At 38.7% G+C, this 19,846-nt stretch overlaps 1 protein-coding gene across 1 annotated transcript in view; it reads right to left on the bottom strand.

Moving 5' to 3' along the window:
• SLC30A5 (solute carrier family 30 member 5) overlaps window positions 1-19,442 on the bottom strand; it is a 33,969-nt gene extending 14,527 nt beyond the window's left edge. Inside the window, exons 1-6 of the mRNA XM_012782859.3 lie at window positions 19,041-19,442; window positions 10,251-10,373; window positions 8,165-8,231; window positions 6,825-6,910; window positions 2,076-2,163; window positions 397-484 (exon numbers count right to left, since the gene is read on the bottom strand). Coding sequence (XP_012638313.1) covers window positions 397-484; window positions 2,076-2,163; window positions 6,825-6,910; window positions 8,165-8,231; window positions 10,251-10,373; window positions 19,041-19,129 — 541 coding nt within the window. The 5' untranslated portion in view covers window positions 19,130-19,442. The remainder of the gene's footprint in view (window positions 1-396; window positions 485-2,075; window positions 2,164-6,824; window positions 6,911-8,164; window positions 8,232-10,250; window positions 10,374-19,040) is intronic.
• Between the last annotated feature and the right edge of the window lie 404 nt (window positions 19,443-19,846).

Raw genomic sequence — 19,846 nt, 5'->3', positions numbered from 1 at the left:
GAGGATAAATACCAGCTAAGAGAATTTGAATTTTTTCTTTCAGGCAAGATGTCAAAGGTTCTGCATTTAGAAACATTTAAATTGTAAATTATAAGGGAGCAAACAAATTACGTTGAGTGGTAAATCATCTATGTTTTTTAAGCACCAGACCACGCTAAAATATTCTTTCAATGTCCTTAAATTTCTGAAAACTTAGGGTACTCTAGAAGATATTGAGATGCTATAAAATATTTAACTTAGAATTAATTTGTTCATTATTTGAATGCTGATTTAGAACATCCATGTTTTATTCATCACTGATTAGTTTAATTCATTTACTCCTTTTTTTCCCATTCTGGTAGTCTTCTGTTTTTCTGTAAGACTTTAAATAACCCCCCATCTATTGCAAAAGGATACGGTGTTCAGCCATTTTAGCCATGAGATCATCATTGTCGAAAAGCAATAAACAGATCACAGCAATAATGAAAAAAGCAGCCCCCCTTGTCTGAAAATAAAGAAAACAGTACTAAAGATGACTTTTTCAAGGGTTGATTTTTAAGATGATAACTATGCAAATACTAAAGAAAAGCAATTTTTCAAATAAATACTTAAAAATGACTTCTGACATTAAAGCCCTTATATACATTTACAGTATTAAAAGTAAGATATAAAAGTAAAGAGATCTAACAAATTCTGCAGAATATTTTAAGGGCATTTAAGACAATACTGACAACTTCAATTATCTCCTTGCTAACATGGCTAGGCATGTTACTATGAACAAACTAGTACTGCTTATAGAATTAACCTTCCTAAATCTTACTTTACTTATGGTTGAAAAGCCCAAACTAAAGTAGTTGAAGGATAATTAGTAGGAATTTATTTCACTTTTATTTATTTACAACATGCAAGGGATAGAGAATATTCTAGTTACTACTTCTGTAGGGAAAAAGAATCAAGAAAATTAGCAGTCAGACCCTTTCTTATCCCTAACCCTAATTTTTTTTTTTTTTTTTTTTTTGAGACAGAGTCTCACTTTGTCGCCCAGGCTAGAGTGAGGGCCGTGGCATCAGCCTAGCTCACAGCAACCTCAAACTCCTGGGCTCAAGTGATCCTCCTGCCTCAGCCTCCCGAGTGGCTGGGACTACAGGCATGTGCCACCATGCCCGGCTAATTTTTTACATATATATATTAGTTGGCCAATTAATTTCTTTCTATTTATAGTAGAGACAGGGTCTTGTCTTGCTCAGGCTGGTTTTGAACTCCTGACCTCGAGCAATCCGCCCGCCTCGGCCTCCCAGAGAGCTAGGATTACAGGCATGAGCCACCTCGCCCGGCCTCCTAACCCTAATTTTAAAAAAATAAAATAAAATTATGTTCTCATTCCAGGGAAAGGATTTGACAAAAGAAAATTATAGAAAGGACACATTAGCCTAATTTATGTAAATATTTCAGAATGTTAGGTAGAGACAGGGTCTTGTCTTGCTCAGGCTGGTTTTGAACTCCTGACCTCGAGCAAACCGTCAGCCTCGGCCTCCCAGAGTGCTAGGATTACGTGAGCCACCATGCCTGGCCAAGACCTCTCTGTACTATTTTTGCAACTTCCTAGGAATCTATATCATTTCAAAATAAAAAGTAAAAAAAAAAAAAAAAATTGTGAGAAAAATGTAAAAGTAGCAGAAAAAGCCCCTGCTTTTTTTGTTTTGTTTTGTTTTAAGAGAGAGAGTTTTACTGTCACTGCCCAGGCTGTAGTGCAATGGCCCAATCACAGTTCACTGTAACCTCGAACTCCTGGGCTCAAGTATAAGTGCTCTTCCAGCTTCAGCCTCTCAAGTAGCTGGGACAATAGTTACATGCAGCCACACCTGGGTACTTTTTAAATTTTTTTGTAGAGATTGGGTTTTGCTATGTTGTCCATCTGGTCTCAAACTCCTGGTCTCAAGTGACCCTCCTGCTCAAAGTGCTAGGATTACAGGCATGAGCCACCAAGCCTGGCCTCCTGAATTCTTATAAATGGTAAATATACAATTTTGTTGCTTTGGATAATATTTCACACTTATACTTTCAATTTCCAAGTAACCGATAATGGAAAATTCTACCTTTGCTGGTCCTCCTCCAGAACTGGTGAACAAAACACTGAGTAGTGAAATGACAACAATATCACTGTGTTCAAATAGCAGCAAAGTCCTATGAAAATAAAGCATCATTCATGAAATTTATCTTTATCAGGAAGCATGAATTCAACTAGAGGTAAAGAAAATAAAATACTTTCCTTTGATTTCACAAAACATTATTTCACAAACACAAATAGGTAAAACTGCTTTGGAAAATATTTTGCCATTATCTACCTTAGAAATATCGAAGATACAAATACCCAAGAATACCACTCCTAGAATTATATCATACAGATGTCTTGTATATATGTACCAGGTTGTTTATACCAGCATTGTTTACAGCAGGCCAAAAAACACAGGCAGTGCACAGTCATGTGCTGCATAATGATGTCTCAAAGAAGGACCACAAGTACGAAGGTGGTCCCATAAGATTATAACGCAGCTGAAAAATTCCAATTGCCTAGCTGTTATGTCATATTACAAAGCATGTATTTGTGGTGATGCTGGTGTAAACAAACCTATTGAGCTGCCAGTTGTATCAAGGTACAGCACATATAACTATGCACAGTACATAGTACTTGATAACAATAATAAATGACTATGTTAGTGGTTTTTGCATTTACTATGCTTTTTATCGTTATTTTAGAATGTATTCCTACTTATAAAAAAATTAGCAATAAAACAGCTTCAGGCAGGTCCTGGAATACCTTCCGGAGGTATTCCAGAAGTTGTGTTATCATAACATATCATCTATTATCATAGATGACAGCTCTATGCATGCTATTGCCCCTGAAGACTTCCCAGTGGAACAAGACGTGGAGGTGGAAGACAATATTGATGATCCTGACCCCATGTGGGCATAGGTTAATGCGTCTGTCTTCATTTTTAACAACAAAGTTCAAAAAGTAAAATAAATAAATTTAAAAATTCTAAAAATAGGAAAAACTTTTAGAATAAGGATATAAAGAAAATTTTTGTACAGCTGTACAATGTGCTTGTGTTTTAAGCTAAGCACTATTACAAAATAGTAAAAAAGTTAAAAAAGAGGATGTTGGTACTTTAAGATGGGAGTCTGCGAACCTCCTCTTTGCTGGCAAATTAATAAATTCTTTCCCTCTCCTCAAAAAAAAAAAAAAGTTTTAAGTAAAAAAGTTACAGTAAGCTAAGGTTAATTAATTAATTAATTAATTAATTAATTTTTTTAGAGATAGAGTCTCACTTTGTTGCCCAGGCTAGAGTGTGTGCCGTGGCATCAGCCTAGCTCACAGCAACCTCAATCTCCTGGGCTCAAGCGATCCTCCTGCCTCAGCCTCCCAAGTAGCTGGGACTACAGGCATGCGCCACCATGCCTGGATAATTTTTTGTATGTATATTTTTAGTTGGTCAATTAATTTCTTTCTATTTTTAGTAGAGACGGGGTCTCGCTCAGGCTGGTTCTGAACTCATGACCTCAAGCAATGCGCCCACCTCGACCTCCCAGAGTGCTAGGATTACAGGCGTGAGCCACTACGCCCGGCCTAAGGTTAATTTATTATTGAAGAAAGAAAATAAGCTGGGATAGGATTTAAAAAAATAGCTGGGATGGGATTAAAAAAGATTTTTTTTTTTTTTTTTACAAATTTTGTGTGGCCTAAGTGTGTACAATGTTTATGCAGTTTATAGCAGTGTATAGTAATGTCCTAGGCCTTCACATTCACTCGGCACTTATTCACTCACTGTTTCACCAAGAGCAACTCCAGTCCCACAAGTTCTACTCATAAGTGCCCTGTACAGGTGTATCAATTTTATCTTTTATATTGTACTTTTATATTTTCTTTTTTATGTTTACATATGTTTAGATACACAAATACTTAGCATTGTGCTACAGTTGCCTACAGTATTTAGCACAGTAACATACCATATAAGTTTGTAGGCTAGGATCCATAGGCTATACCATATAGCTTACATGTGCAGTAGGCTGTATACCATCTAGCTTTGTGTAAGTACACTCTGTGATGTTTACACAAGCACGAAATTGACTAATGACAAATTTTTTAGAACATATCCCTGTTGTTAAGCAATGCATGACTGTAATTCAATTTATATAAAGTCAAACACTTTTAAAAAATGACAAATGTGGTAAAATTATAAAGAAAACCAAGAAAATGAAAAATAAAACTTAAGATGCTGGTTACATCTAAAGGGAAAGAAGGGGACAGAATCAGTAGAGACACAAAGGCTTTACAGATGTTAGTAAGGTTTTATTTTGGGGACTGGGTGTTGGATACATGGATGTTTACTTTAATATTCTTTAAACATATGTATATCTATATTTATTTTATTTATGAAATATTTGTTTAGAAAATTTTAAAAATATTATTACCAGCCAAAAGGAAGCTTTGTTTTGAGACAGAGTCTTGCTCTGTCACCCTGTGTAGAGTGCAGTTGAGTTATCGTAGCTCATTGCAACTTCAGACTCCTGGGCTCAAGTGATCCTCCTGCCTCAGCCTCCCAAGCAGCTGGGACTACATTTGTGTACCATGACACCCAACTAATTTTTCTATTTTTAGTAGAGACAGGGTCTTGGCTCTTGCTCAGGCTGGTCTTGATCTCCTGAGGTCAAGCAATTCTCCTGCCTCAGCCTCCCAGAATGCTAGGATTATAGGCATGCAAAAGGAAGCTTATATGATCTAAATAGTAAAACAGATTTTCAGCTGATTGTAAAGTAAATTTTTCATTTTTCCTCTTTACCCAAAAATCTGCAATGAGAATGTATCAGTGATAACTTTAATTCTATACTATTTAGAAGAATATAATTTAAGAAAATAAATATATCAACAGTGTAATGCTAGCCTGAAATAAGATAGACTATGAAACACCAAAGGAGTCTCTCCAATTGAGAAAGTGCATGATGGTCTTAGTAAAAGAACGTGGGGGGCACTGTTGGTGGTGGTAAGGGGTTATAAGGATAGGAAGAAGTAGATGACTAAAGAAGGACCCAAGTAAAATTTAAGTATTTTCCCCTTTCCTCCCTATCCTACATACAGGGCCAGTGATTTAGTAATATATGAACCAAAACATAATTTCTTTTTTTATTTTTTGACACAGAGTCTCATTCTCTTGACTGGGCTAGAGTGCTGTGGCATCAGCCTCGCTCACAGCAACCTCAAACTCCTGGGCTCAAGTGATCCTCCTGCCTCAGCCTCCCAAGTAGCTAGGACTACAGGCATGCACCACCATGCCTGGCTAATTTTCTCTATTTTTATTGTTTGGTTAATATCTTTATATTTTTAGTAGAGACAGGGCCTCAGCCTCCCAAGTAGCTAGGACTACAGGCATGCACCACCATGCCTGGCTAATTTTCTCTATTTTTATTGTTTGGTTAATATCTTTATATTTTTAGTAGAGACAGGGTCTCGCTCTTGCTCAGGCTGGTCTCGAACTCTTGAGCTCAAGCAATCCTCCTACCTCAGCCTCCCAGAGTGCTAGGATTACAGGTGTGAGCCACTGTGACTGGCCCAAAACATAATTTCTTGAATAAGAAATTTAAAATATTGCAGATGATAAGCAACAGCACCACTCAATCATATTCAAGAATAAGCTGAAAAAGCTCTCCCCAAGCTGAGAAACTCAGCCAGCTTTCCCACTCCTCCAGGATATTACTGCTACCAGGGCAAATAAGCCAAAGGGATCCCAATCCAGAAGCTATTCTATTGGCCGTGAGAGGGGAAAACACCTTCTACAAAGCATTTTCCACCCTTCACTTTCCACTATTCTGAGTGAGATCCTTTAGAACATCCTTCATTTTACTCCTTACCTCTCACCCTCATATTCCTCTCTTATCAATGGCAAGGTACTTTCTTACACTTCCCCACTAAGTAAAACCCTTTAGAGACAGAGAAATATTTAAAAGGATGCTTACACACAGTTGCACTATTAAGTGGCCCTTAAGCAGCCCATTTGCACATTTCCTTCCTAAACAAGCCCATTTGCATAAAAAGATTACTTTATACAGATCTAGGGGCAGATGAAATGATAGTAGTCTACTTAACCCATCACACCTTTAATCTGATGATTGACCCACTCACTATTCCCAAGACATTTGTTTATAAGTTTACAAGGTGCTATGGTGCTCTTAAAGATTTTGCTCTCTTCTTTCTTGGTTGTAGTTCACTGCAGCTTCGAACTCCTGGGCTCAAGCCATTCTCCTCCTGCCTCAGCCTCTCCAGTAGCTTGGACTACAGGTGTGTACCACCACGCCTCGCTAATTTTCAAAAATTTTTTGTAGAGACAGGTCTCACTATGTTGCCCAAGCTAGTCTTGAACTCCTGCCCTAAAGCAACCCTCTCCCAAAGTGCTGCTATTACAGACAGGTATGAGTTACTGTGCCAAGCCTTATTGGTTGATTTTATTTACCATTTTAAATATTTTAGCTTCTAAATCAGTGCAGAAGGGGTTACTAAAAATGATTTTTTTAAAAAGCCACTTATGCTAAAAATTTCCTGAAACTCTTTGGATTCTAACTAGTAAAATATTTATGACAAATCATGAATAAAGATATTAATGGTAGTCACCAAAAAACTAGTCCACAAACTAAACAAATTCTCCTCCCTGCGCCCCATTTGTTGAATTCTATCCAATGCTACAGAAGTGATATAACCATTTATACAAATAAATATTTGACATAAAAATACAGAACAAAGTTAATATTCAAAACAAAAATATAAATCATTCTACATATGCATTTTTATTTACCTTAGTGGTCCACAAAGAGTAAGGCCAAAAAACCACAAGAGTGAAATGATACACCCAGCAACTGCATGTTTAAATATTTTGATCCACTATAAATGGAAAAAAAAAAATTTCAGTCACATGTTTTGCTAAAATCTCAATCTTCTTATAAATAAAACACACAGAGAAAGATAACAATAACAAATAGTTTAAAGGTGAAGTGAAATACTTAAATATCTTGAAATAGAAAAACGTTAAGATCTTTTGACTAATTCTATATTTGCAAGACAGTGTTCTGCTTTCCTTATCTATGTTTGTCTGTTGTTAGATCTTGAAATCTTTTTCTACTAAGTACAATTTTGTTTTCTCAATTTCTCACTAGTTTCTTAGGAACTCTTAAGTTTTAGTATTTAAGTTATTTTCCATCAGGAATTATTAGTGCTCCAATATTTGAAAAGAGAGAAAAAAAGTTAAGATGGGGTTTAAATACTAATCCCATTTTAAAAAATGTTCTTGGTCTCTAAAGAAGTACTTAAATTTGCCATTCTAATTAAAAAACCATAGTGTAGTTTTCTAAGTAGTGGCATAAAGCAAACATGTAGTAGGGTATAATTGCTGTCCAAAGAAGTGATAATGTGGGATAATTATGTAAAATGTAGGACATTTCTAGCATGAAGTTTGAACCTCAGCTGTCTAAAGGGAAAAATGACAATGACAATGAGGGTGATGTGTTGCATCCTAATAAGTATTGCATACTCACTATATGCCAGGCATTATTCTAAGAACTTCATATGTATTAATTTATTTATTCCTCATAGCTCCATTTTACGGGTGAGCAAATTAAGGTAGAAAGAAATTTAGTAACTTGCCCAACGTAAGGCTGAGTAAGTAGGACAGACAGAACATGAATTTGCCTGACTCCAGAGGCCTCACTCTTAACCCCTGTGCTTTATCAGCCTCCCAGTAGTGACATTTGTACTAGGCTCTTGGGCATGGCTTCATGTTTGATTTGTAAATTTTTCAGAATAAAAAGCCAGTATTAAAGAAGACAATTATATAAATGCTGTTGTATTTTTTACCCTTTTGTGTATTTTTAAACATTCCATTATCTTAGCATTTTATAGTTTACTCTTGAACCTCTATCCTAAAAAGACAAGTCAAGAGTAAGTTAATTCTAGAAGTGTTCTGTTGTGTACTTAAGTTATTCATTAGTACCCCTGATCAAAAAAATAAGCATTGCACTCACTCTAGCCTGGGCAACAAAGCAAGACTCTATTTCAAAATAAAGAAAAAAAAATAAGCACTGTATCTTCACCCACTAAATGGTAAGCTGCTAGGAATAAAGGATTCTGCAAAAGCCTTACCTGGTGTTTGGTAATAGTTTTCCCAGAAGAAAATGGCTTTTGAAACAAAACCATAAAAAATGCAGTCCTGTAAATATTAAAACATTAATATATTAATATTAATCAATATTAAATACATGATACAGTTTTAAGTAAAGATACCTATTTTAAACAAATATACTATAACTTGAAAGGTATGTTATCCTCAAGAAATCATACTGTCCAGGTGCGGTGGCTCACACCTGTAATCCTAGCACTTTGGGAGGCCGAGGCGGGCGGATTGCTCGAGGTCAGGAGTTCTAAACCAGCCTGAGCAAGAGCAAGATCCTGTCTCTACTATAAATAGAAAGAAATTAATTGGCCAACTAATATATATAGAAAAAATCAGCCGGGCATGGTGGCGCATGCTTGTAGTCCCAGCTACTCGGGAGGCTGAGGCAGTAGGATCGCTTGAGCCCAGGAGTTTGAGGTTGCTGTGAGCTAGGCTGACGCCATGGCACTCACTCTAGCCTGGGCAACAAAGTGAGACTCTGTCTCAAAAAAAAAAAAAAGAAAAAAGAAAAAAAAAGAAATCATACTGGAGAACTATATTTATTTTAATAAGGCTCCCATTGCAACATTTTGGGAACTCTTCTTTTGTTATTTAAATTTTTTTAGAGATAAGGCTTTGTTCTATGCCCAGGCTGAGTGCAAGGGCCCATAATAACTCACTGTAACCTTGAATTCCTGGGTTTAAGTGATCTTCCTGACTCAGCCTCCCAAGCAGCTGGGACTTTAGTCACGTGAGACTATGGCTAGCTAATTTTTAAATTTTTTGCAGAGATGGAGTCTTGGTATGTTGGCCAGGCTAGTCTCAAACTCCTGGCTAGACCATGGCTAGCTAATTTTTAAATTTTTTGCAGAGATGGAGTCTTGGTATGTTGGCCAGGCTAGTCTCAAACTCCTGGCTTCAAGCAATCCTCTTGCCTTGGCCTTCCAAAGTGCTGAGATTACAGGTGTGAGCCAATGCACCTGGACAGAACTCCTTTTGCACCTGGACAGAACTGTCTTCAGAACTAGTTCAGAGGCCACAAAAGTAAAATAGTATCAGTATTTTTTTATACCTTGAAATATCAAAGAAAATAATTCCTATCTTCTCTAAAATTCAGTAATAGTACATTTTAAAATAATATAATAGAAATGAAGAAAATGCTAATTATATTTTCCTACTTTTCACACTGCTAAAATAATTATAAAAAATTATATACAACTGGTGCTTAAAATTTCCTAGTCAGAAATATTTTCCCCAAATTACCAAAATTATACTCTCAAGAGTCTCTAACAGATTTTTATTAACACAGAGGGTGGTCACTATCAATCTCAAGGTCCAGAAATCTTTACTGAGAACAAATTTTTTATATATGAAATAATGTAATGCTTATACTATGTGAGGACCCTGTCCTATGAAGGGATTATGTAGTGAACACAGTCTAGCATGGTTTAACTTAGAAAATAAGGAGTATCTACACTAAGACAAGCCTCAGGTAACATTCTGTACCTGCTTGCAGATTGGGCTCCATCAGTGAAACAGTGTGGGAATCCCTAGGGTCCCTGAGCCATTTCAGGCAGTCTGCAAGGTCAAAACCACTTTCATAAAAATACCAAGACATTATTTGCCTCTCACTCTTAGTCTCTCAGAAGTGTACAACAAAGTTTTTCAGAGGCTTATATCAGATCATATATGATACTGCAACAGGTTGAATGCTGGAACACATGAGAATCCAGTTGACCTCTATTAAGCAAGCTATTAAAAGAAATTTATAAAAATTTCATTAACACAAACTAAAGTCTATGTTTTGGTAAGTAATTAGAGTACAACAAGCTTTTCTTATGTCTTTTTGTGCTCTAACCTTTAAGTATTCTTCCATTTAAATATATCAATACTTATATTGATATGATATTGATATCAATACTTATGATACTAGATATATGACAATATATCAAATACTTGTCAGGAGGAATAAACTGCACAAAAAAACTCTATGTAAAGTTTCCTAAACATACTCAAGTTAAAATGGGATTTTAAAAGAATAAAAAAACATTAAGGAAAAAACCCATACACACTCACCCAAGTTTTAATATAAAAATGAATTGAACAATGTGAACTGCTTTTAGGAGATCATATGATTCAAATAGTCCCACAGCTTTCAAAAATTTAGTGAAACATAGTAACACGATATATTTTGTTAACCTGAAAAATAAAAACAGAAGCAAATTTTAGTATCAGCGAAACTACAAGGAACTCATTAATCTGTTTTCTTTCTTTTACAGTAGAGGTCATTATAGAAACAACAGAAATATACATGAACAAAAAAAGAGAATAAAAAAAATTCCCAAATAATTCACCATTCACATCATTAACTACTGTTAACATTTTGGCATATATACTTCTGGTTTCTTTTCAATGTATATGAATGATTGTGTATAGATATAGTTTATTTTTTGATAAAGCACCAAACCAAAACTAAAAAAGTCTTGAGTTGGGCTAATTTTATAATCTACTTTTTAACTTAATTAACTCCTTCAAACAAATAAGAACAAAACAGAAACTAAAGTCTATCTGTGATGAAACTAGAGGACCACAATATAGGAAGAAAAAGAGGAATGGTAAATGCCTTTCTTTGGTTTGTCCCTCCCTCTGCCTTGCAAAAGTGACTGTAGTGAGGGTTATTGTTGAAATGTCAAGTAACCAGACCTACACAGCCCTGAAAAGGCTGAGGAGTTGGAAGCACCTTGGAAGGGGAGTGAGAAGCCGAAAAGAGGAGCCGCCTTAGGAAGTCTTCCAAGTAATAGGATCCCCAGGTTCCTGCCCAGAAGAGTCAAGCAACTATTCCTCCTCAACTAGTACAGGAGTCATGAGGCTTAGCCTATGGCAAGGTCTAAACAGAAGGTAAATCGAATTCAGCAGCATATCAAAAAAAATTCACCATGACCAGGTAGGCTTTATTCCAGGGATGCAAGGCTGGTTCAACATATGCAAATCTATAAATGCAATTTGCCTCATAAACAAAAGCAAGAACAAAAACCATATGATTCTCTCAATAGATGCAGAAAAAGCATTTGACAAAGTCTAGCACACCTTTATAATAAAAACTTTTAACAAAATAGGATAGACGGGTTAGACCTTAAAATTATCAAGTCCATTTATGATAAACCCATGGCCAATATCATACTGAATGGGGAAAAATTGAAACCATTCCCACTTAGAACCGGAACCAGAAAAGGTTGCTGACTATCTCCACTTCTATTCAACATAATGCTGGAAGTCCTTGCTTTAGTAATCAAACAAGAGAGGAGAATTAAGGGCACCCAAATGGGGGCAGATGAGATCAAACATTTGCTCTTTGCCGATGATATGATATTATATCTAGAAAACCCCAAGGATTCAACCAAGATACTCCTAGAATCAATAAATGAATTCAGTAAAGTCTCAGGATACAAATTCAATACACACAAATCAGAGGCATTCATATATGCCAATAACAGTAAAGCTGAAATTCAAATAAACGCTATACCTTTTACAATACCTCAAAGAAAAATAAATATCTATGAATATATTTAACAAAAGATGTGAGAGACTATATAGGGACAACTACGAAACACTAACAAAAGAAACTGTAGAAGATGGAAATAGATGGAAAAATCTACCTTGCTCATGGATTGGTAGAATCAATATCGTTAAAATGTCCATACTGCCTAAAGCGATCTACAGAATTAATGCAATCCTTATCAAAGTACCATCATCATTCTTTACAGATCTAGAAAAAATAATTCTACGCTTTGTATGTAACCAGAGATGACCCTGTACAGCCAAAGCCATCTTAAGTAAAAAATAACAAACTGGGAGGTATGAGTCTATCAGACTTCAAGCTGTACAAGTCTATAGTAATTAAAACAGCATGGTACTGCCAACAAGAACAGAGACACTGGCCGGGTGTGGTGGCTCACGCCTGTAATCCTAGGACTCTGGGAGGCTGAGGCCGGAGGATGGCTCAAAGTCAGGAGTTCGAAACCAGCCTGAGCAAGAGCGAGACCCCGTCTCTACTAAAAATAGAAAGAAATTAGTTTGCTAACTAAAAATATATAGAAAAAATTAGCTGGGCTTGGTGGCACATGCCTGTAGTCCCAGCTACTCAGGAAGCTGAGGTAGAAGGATTGCTCGAGCCCAGAGTTTGAGGTTGCTGTGAGACAACAGAGACATAGACCTTTGGAACAGGACTGAGAATCCAGAGGTGAAACCATCCGCATATTGTCATCTAATTTTTGACAAAGAGAACAAAAATATACACTGGGGAAAATAATCCCTTTTCAATAAATGATGCTAGGAAAACTGTATAGCTACATGCAGAAGATTGAAACTGGATCCCCAACTCTCACAAAAATCAATTCAAGATGGATAACAGGCCGGGCGTGGTGGCTCAAGCCTGTAATCCTAGCACTCTGGGAGGCCAAGGTGGGCGGATTGCTCAAGGTCAGGAGTTCAAAACCAGCCTGAGCGAGACCCTGTCTCTACTATAGATAGAAAGAAATTAATTGGCCAACTAATATATAGAGAAAAAATTAGCCGGGCATGGTGGAGCATGTCTGTAGTCCCAGCTACTTGGGAGGCTGAGGCAGGAGGATTGCTTGAGCCCAGGAGTTTGAGGTTGCTGTGAGCTAGGCTGATGCCACAGCACTCACTCTAGCCTGGGCAACAAAGTGAGACTCTGTCTCAAAAAAAAAAAAAAAAAAAAAGATGGATAACAGAGTTAAACCTAAGGCATGAAACCTTAAGAATTCTAGAAGATGTTGGGAAGACCCTTTCAAACATCGGCCTAGGCAAAAAATTTTTGAAGTAGACCCCCAAAGCAATCACAGCAGCAACAAAAATAAATAAATGGGATCTGATCTAATTCAAAAGCTTTTGTACAGCCAAAGAAACTGTCACTAGAGCGAATAGACAGCCTATAGAATAGGAGAAAAAACGTTTGCTCTCTACACATCTGATAAAGGCTGATAACAAGAATCTATCTAGAACTTTAAAAAATCAACAAGAAAAAAATCAAACAACCCCATCAACAAATGGGCAAAGAAAATAAACAAAACTTTTCAAAAGAAGACAGAATAATGGCCAGTAAACATAAAAAAAAAAAAAAAGGCTCAACATCTCTAATCATTAGAGAAATGCAAATCAAAACCACAATGAGATATCACCTAACCCCAGTGAGACGGGCCTCTATCAAAAAATCCCAAAACAACTAATAATGGCGAGGATGCAGAGAGACGAGAATATGCTTACACTGCTGGTGGGACTGCAAATTAGTGCAACTTCTTTGGAAAAGAATTTGGAGATGCCTCAAAGAGCTAAAAACAGAAATACCATTCAATCTAGCAATAGTATTATTAGGCATCTACCCCAAAGAGCAAAAGACATTCTATAATAAAGACATCTGCACCCAAATGTTTTTGGCAGCACAATGCATTATTGCAAGGATGTGGAAACAATTCAAGTGCTGGTTGATTCATGAGTGGATTATTAAAATTTGGTGTATGTATACAATGGAATATTACTCAATTATAAGAAACGGGCCGGGCGCGGTGGCTCACGCCTGTAATCCTAGCTCTCTGGGAGGCCGAGGCGGGCGGATTGCTCGAGGTCAGGAGTTCGAAACCAGCCTGAGCAAGAGCGAGACCCTGTCTCTACTATAAATAGAAAGAAATTAATTGGCCAACTAATATATATAAAATAAAATTAGCCGGGCATGGTGGCGCATGCCTGTAGTCCCAGCTACTCGGGCGGCTGAGGCAGAAGGATTGCTTGAGCCCAGGAGTTTGAGGTTGCTGTGAGCTAGGCTGACGCCAGGGCACTCACTCTAGCCTAGGCAACAAGCGAGACTCTGTCTCAAAAAAAAAAAAAAAAATTATAAGAAACGACAGTGACCTAGCACCTCATATATTTTCAAGGATAGAGCTTGAGCCCATTATCTGAAGTGAGACATCACAAGACTGGAAGAATAGGCTCCACATGTACTCGCCCATCAAATTGGCACTGATTGATCAACACTATGGTGCTTACACGGTAGTAATATTCCCCAGGGATTAGGGAGTTGGGGGGGGAGGTTAAACTCACAACTAATGGACATGGTGAGCATTGTAGAGGGGAAGGGCATGCCTCTAATCCTCCCTTGGGTGAGGCAAAGACATAAAATGTAACCAAAATGTTTGAACCCTCATAATATCCTGAAATAAAAAGAAAAAAAAAAAAGGAAAGGAAGGATAAGGTACTAGGCTTTTTAAAAATGTGGAGATGAAAAAGATGTTCCCCTTCTTAATCCTGCCTCCCCTTCTCTCACTTAACTCCAATATCCCAACAGCCAGGCTTCCACTTCCCAGCAGAACCCTTCTGGGATACCTACCACATCTCTAGCAATTGTCTAGGTACGAAAGTAAATGTCTGTGTACTAGAAAAAATAGAACACTAACACTTAAGAGGTAAAAAACACTTTATAGACATTCTTTAGCCTAATTCCTCTCATGTTGTACATTGGGAAGTTGAAGCCCAGAGGGAGCTAGGTAGAGTTAAGCCTATGTTCCTTTTCTTTCTTTTTTTTTTTTTTTTTTGAGGCAGAGTCTCACTCTATTGCCCAGGCTAGAGTGCCATGGCATCAGCCTAGCTCACAGCAACCTCACACTCCTGGGCTCAAGTGATCCTTCTGCCTCAGCCTCCCGAGTAGCTGGCACTACAGCCATGTGCTACCATGCCCGTCTACTTTTTTCTATATATTTTCAGATGTCCAGCTAATTTCTTTCTATTTTTAGTAGAGATGGGATCTCGCTCTTGCTTAGGCTGGTCTCGAACTCCTGAGCTCAAAAGATCCATCCGCCTCTGCCTCCCAGAGTGCTAGGATTACAGGCATGAGCCACTACATCCGGCCAAGCCCATGTTTCTTAAGTGCGTCCTTTCTAATACAGCACAAAGAAAATCAAAGTTCACCTAAAAGGATTTTGAGGATTCCCTTCTTCTCAAATGTTCCCAATTACAGATTCACAATGGCCCATGGTAAAATAATGTCTAAATATGAAAGATAAAATACATATAAAAACCTAAGATGAATTTGGACTTTGGCCTATTTAAGCTAGAGAAAAAAGTCCTAAAGATAAGGAGGGGAAAAAACAAAGACCAGGAACAATAGTTACATTAAAATCACAGCAGTCTAGAAATTCTTGACATCAACAAAGAATCTTGCACACCTCCTGTAGGCCTATTTAGCCATTTTTCAAATATTCTTTGCTCACTTGCCAAACGTGGCCAACGAGACCTAAGGGAAGTCTGACAGGGTGGCTTCAGGTACAGCCTTCCCTCTTCCTGATAAAAGGGCAAGGTGCACCTGGAATTACTTCTTCCACTCTTCTCCTGCCTTACAGTGAGGACTTTTATCTACAATTTATCTAAGAACATTTTTATCTAAAACTGCCACATCTATTTTATAACAAATCTGAACATGAAAGCCAATACAGTAATGATGACAGAGAGGAAAAGACATATAGAATTCAGGTCCCAGATGTTATCAGTGAAGTTCTGAATAAACATCAACAACCTCTGGTTTCTTTTATGTGAGAAGGATAAATTCCTATTTGTTTAAACCTGTTTTTTTTTTTTTTTTTCCTTTTTTTGAGACAGAGTCTCACTTTGTTGCCTGGGCTAGAGTGAGTGCCATGGCGTCAGTCTAGCTCACAGCAACCTCAAATTCCTGGGCTCAGGCGATCCTGCTGCCTCAGCCTCCCAGGTAGCTGGGAATACAGGCATGCACCACCATACCCAGCTAATTTTCTATATATATATTAGTTGGCCAATTAATTTCTTTCTATTTATAGTGGAGACTGGGTCTTGCTCTTGCTCAGGCTGGTTTTGAACTCCTGACCTTGAGCAATCCGTCCACCTCGGCCTCCCAGAGAGCTAGGAATACAGGTGTGAGCCACCGCGCCCAGCCTAAACCTGTTAGTTTTGTTACTTACAACTAAATACATTTCTAGGTGATATCTAAGACACAGTGCATGGGAAACCCTGTCCTTATGGAGCTCTCAGTCTACTGGGACAGACAGGCAAGTAAACAAATATTTCTGTGACCTAGGTAAGTTAACAGAGTTCTAAAATAACAGATGTGGAAGAAGCTAACTTTAGGGAAGCAAAAGACATTGTCACAGAGTTCAAGATGTATATGAAGATAGCAAGGAAAGGTAAAGGGTATTTCAAAGTATAGGGAGCAGCATATGCAAAACACCAGTAGTAGGAAGGAGCCTTTGAAGACATTACCATAATTAAACTCGTTTTAACTTTTTAGTTAAAAGTTGGGTTCTTTGATTTTTATAGTTCCAATTAATGAAATATTCCTGTTGGGCTAAAAGATGAAAAACCAGGCGAAGAAGCCATACATACATCGATGAGCAGATGTTCCTAGTTCACATTAAAGAGGGAAACAACAGCTTCATTTACTAGGGGGTAAAGGTTGGGGAGAGGAGAGGAGAGGGAGGCTCTTAAATAAGGGCCGTAACCCCCAAAACCACTGACTCCCTGGGCAACACAAGGGGATCCAATTCACCTCCCCAACTTATAAATCATTATTTGCCATTAATTAGTCTTGTTAAAGGTATCACTGGTCTTTTCTGTGAAGGCTTAGAATGTTTTCTGGTTCTCTAAACTTGGAATTACTGATATTTGGATTTGGGCTCAAACCTGCTTCTTGGGCTTTGCCCACTGCAGCAGTTCACAGTTCTTTGGCTAAAAGAATAAAAACCAGTGTGTAATTCAAGTTCAATTCATTTAATAAATATTCATGTGTCTTCTATGTAGAAGGCATTATACATGGAGTCTGAAATAATGAGGACTCCCAACCTATTCATTAGTTTTGTGACCTTGGGCAAATTTCTTAACTTTTGTTTGACTGGGTTTCCTGAACGGTCTGTGAAAGGATACCACTACTTAGTTTGTAGGACTGTTGTAAGAATTAAATGAGATGATGTATTAAAGCACTTGGAACATAGGAGGTGCTCAACAAATGTTGGCTATCACCTACTCCACCCTTCTTTGCAAAGAGGACTTATGCCAAAATACAGTGTTATTTAAAACAATCCATATGAATAATTTTTATGAATTTAGGCATAAAAATATCCACAATTAAAGGATTTGTCAATTAGTTTTTGTTGCAGATTATAACCAGTACTTGATTTTTACTCTATTATATAAACTAAAACTCTTGTAACCTAGAATCCATCAAAATTCAACCAGTCCTGAGTTGAATTTAATTCTGCAATAATTTACAATAGAATGGCAGCTCTGCTAAGTAAATAATGCAAATAAGATAGCAAAGGATGGTTTACTACATTTCCCTATCTAAGACAATAAGCTCTTGAATAAATAACTTTTAAACTACTTATTTAAAATAATTTCAAGTTTACATAAAAGTTGCAAGAATAGTATACCATTTACTTAGATTCCCTAGTTGTTAATATATTGTTTCATTTAATTTATTATTTTCTCTCTCGCTCTAAATATATGCACAGGCGTTTTTCCCCCCTGGACTATTTGAGAGTAAGTTACATATATCATGGTCCTTTACCCCTACATACTTGTATTTCCTAAGAACATGGACATTTTCTTATAAAACCAGCAGAGCTGTCAACGTCAGGAAATTTAACAGTAATATACTTTCATCTAATTTACTGTCCCTTAGTCCAATATTGTCAATTGACCTAGTAAAGTCCTTTAAAGCTTTTTTCCTTCCACCACCAAATCCAGACTAAAAACCTCTATTGCATTTAGTTGTCATGTCTTGATAACTGACATCTGATATGCTGTTATTTACAAAATGATATATTCAAAATAGATTAGAAAATTAAAAATGTATGCTACAAAAAATGCAGTTGGTTAAAGCTCTGTTCCAGCATCATATGTGGTGTTCCTTCCCTTTTCATAAAAAAGGTTGTGTTGGGGGGGGCATGGGCAATATATGTAACCTTAACACTTGTACTCCCATAATACGCTAAAAAAAAAAAAAAGGTTATGTTAGTAATGCTATTACTATAGTTCTAAAGAATTTATCACTCTCAAAGAAAAAATTCAAGAACGAGAAAAACTTAACCTTTTTTAAAAAATGAAGGCAGTGAATACCAGGTTCCACCCAAATTGGTGGGCCACATTTTAGGCATCTTTGACACCACCTCCAAACTTAGAGACAGGAAGTACATACTCAGAAGTGGTCACTGAAGCACTCTGCCCCTTACCTTTTGGTGTTGGTGGGAGGATTTGAGAGAGTAAAGGGGAATTTCTGTACTGTTTGAATTTTTTGACAAGCATACATTTCTTACTTAATAATAAAATAAAATAAACCAAAAAAGAAACGGAGCTATATTCCTGATGTGCTGGGTTAACCTGAACTTCCGAGTTCTATGGTAACACTTGCCCCTAATTTACGTAGGGAGACGTCAGAATGGGCCGGTAGTCACTAAACTATTTCAGGGAGAAACAGCCAAGAGAAATGTTTCTCACAGATGAGAAAAAGCTCTCACGTGAACTGGCGGGCAGTTCTAAGGTTGACGGTGTGCCCTGAAACCCAGAAACTCCTTGCAGAAGCTTCCTGGATTTTAAAGCGTTCATTCTGCAGCGGACGCCAGAGAAGCCAAGGGAACCTAGAGGCAGCCTGCAAGCAGGAAAGCGGGGGGCGAGGACGGAGGGCATTGGGGCGCGTGCCGACCCCAGGACGCCCCGGGCTGTCAGCGGGGGCGGAGGGAGGCCGGGGAAGGTGTGTCCGGAGCGAGCAGGCAGGCGGCTGCTGTCCTAGTCCTCGCATGGACGAGCAGCGAGTCTGGATCGGCCCCTTACCGAGCGCTGGGCACGTCCACCGGCCCGAGGCCGCCTCCACCGCCGCCGCCGGGGCCGGCCAGTACGTCCCCGCCGTATTTCTCCTCCATCCCGGGGCTCAGGAGCCGCCGCCGCTGCCCCTGCCGCGGGGTCTCCTCATGTCTCGCGGCTGCCGCGGACCAGCGGACACAGGCGGGTCACTCCCCCATGGCAGCGGCCCGTCGGGTCCCCGCAAGCCGGGCCGCCGCCGTCGCTGTCGCTGTCCCCAGCTCCGGCTCACACACGCGCGTCGGGACTAGGCCGCGGGTAGTTCAGCGGCGCCCAGTTCCCGAGAGGCACACCGGCCGGGACGTTGCCAGGCCACGTCATCCGGCCCAGCAGCCCTCTCTCCCGGGGGAGTGCCCAGCCTTGCGCTTGCGCACAGCATAACACTCGCCTTCCCTCATCCCATCTTAGGCTCCTCCCATCGCGGGGGAGACGGATCGAATCCCCGCCCCCCCATCAGCCTCTGCGGTGGACGCAGTCGGCCCACTTAGCTGTCCCTGCAGCGCCACCTATGGGCTGCCACTGGCACAGCGGGTTCCAGTGTTCCGTAAGCGTAATGATGATGCCAGGCCCAGGTTTTCTTTATCTAGGACTGTAAGGTATGCTCTTCCTGGAAGTTCGTGTATGAATCAACATTTTTCTGATGAGAAAGCCAAAGTCTTGGCCTGGCGCGGTGGCTCACGCCTGTAATCCTAGCACTCTGGGAGGCCTAGGAGGAAGGATTGCTTGAGCTCAGGAGTTTGAGGCCAACCTGAGTAAGAGCGAGACCTTATCTCTACTAA

The sequence above is a fragment of the Microcebus murinus genome, chromosome 11, assembly GCF_040939455.1.
Source record: "Microcebus murinus isolate Inina chromosome 11, M.murinus_Inina_mat1.0, whole genome shotgun sequence".
Taxonomy (NCBI): domain Eukaryota; kingdom Metazoa; phylum Chordata; class Mammalia; order Primates; family Cheirogaleidae; genus Microcebus; species Microcebus murinus.
Note: the sequence above shows the minus strand (reverse complement) of the source record. Positions and strands in the feature narration are given on the sequence as shown.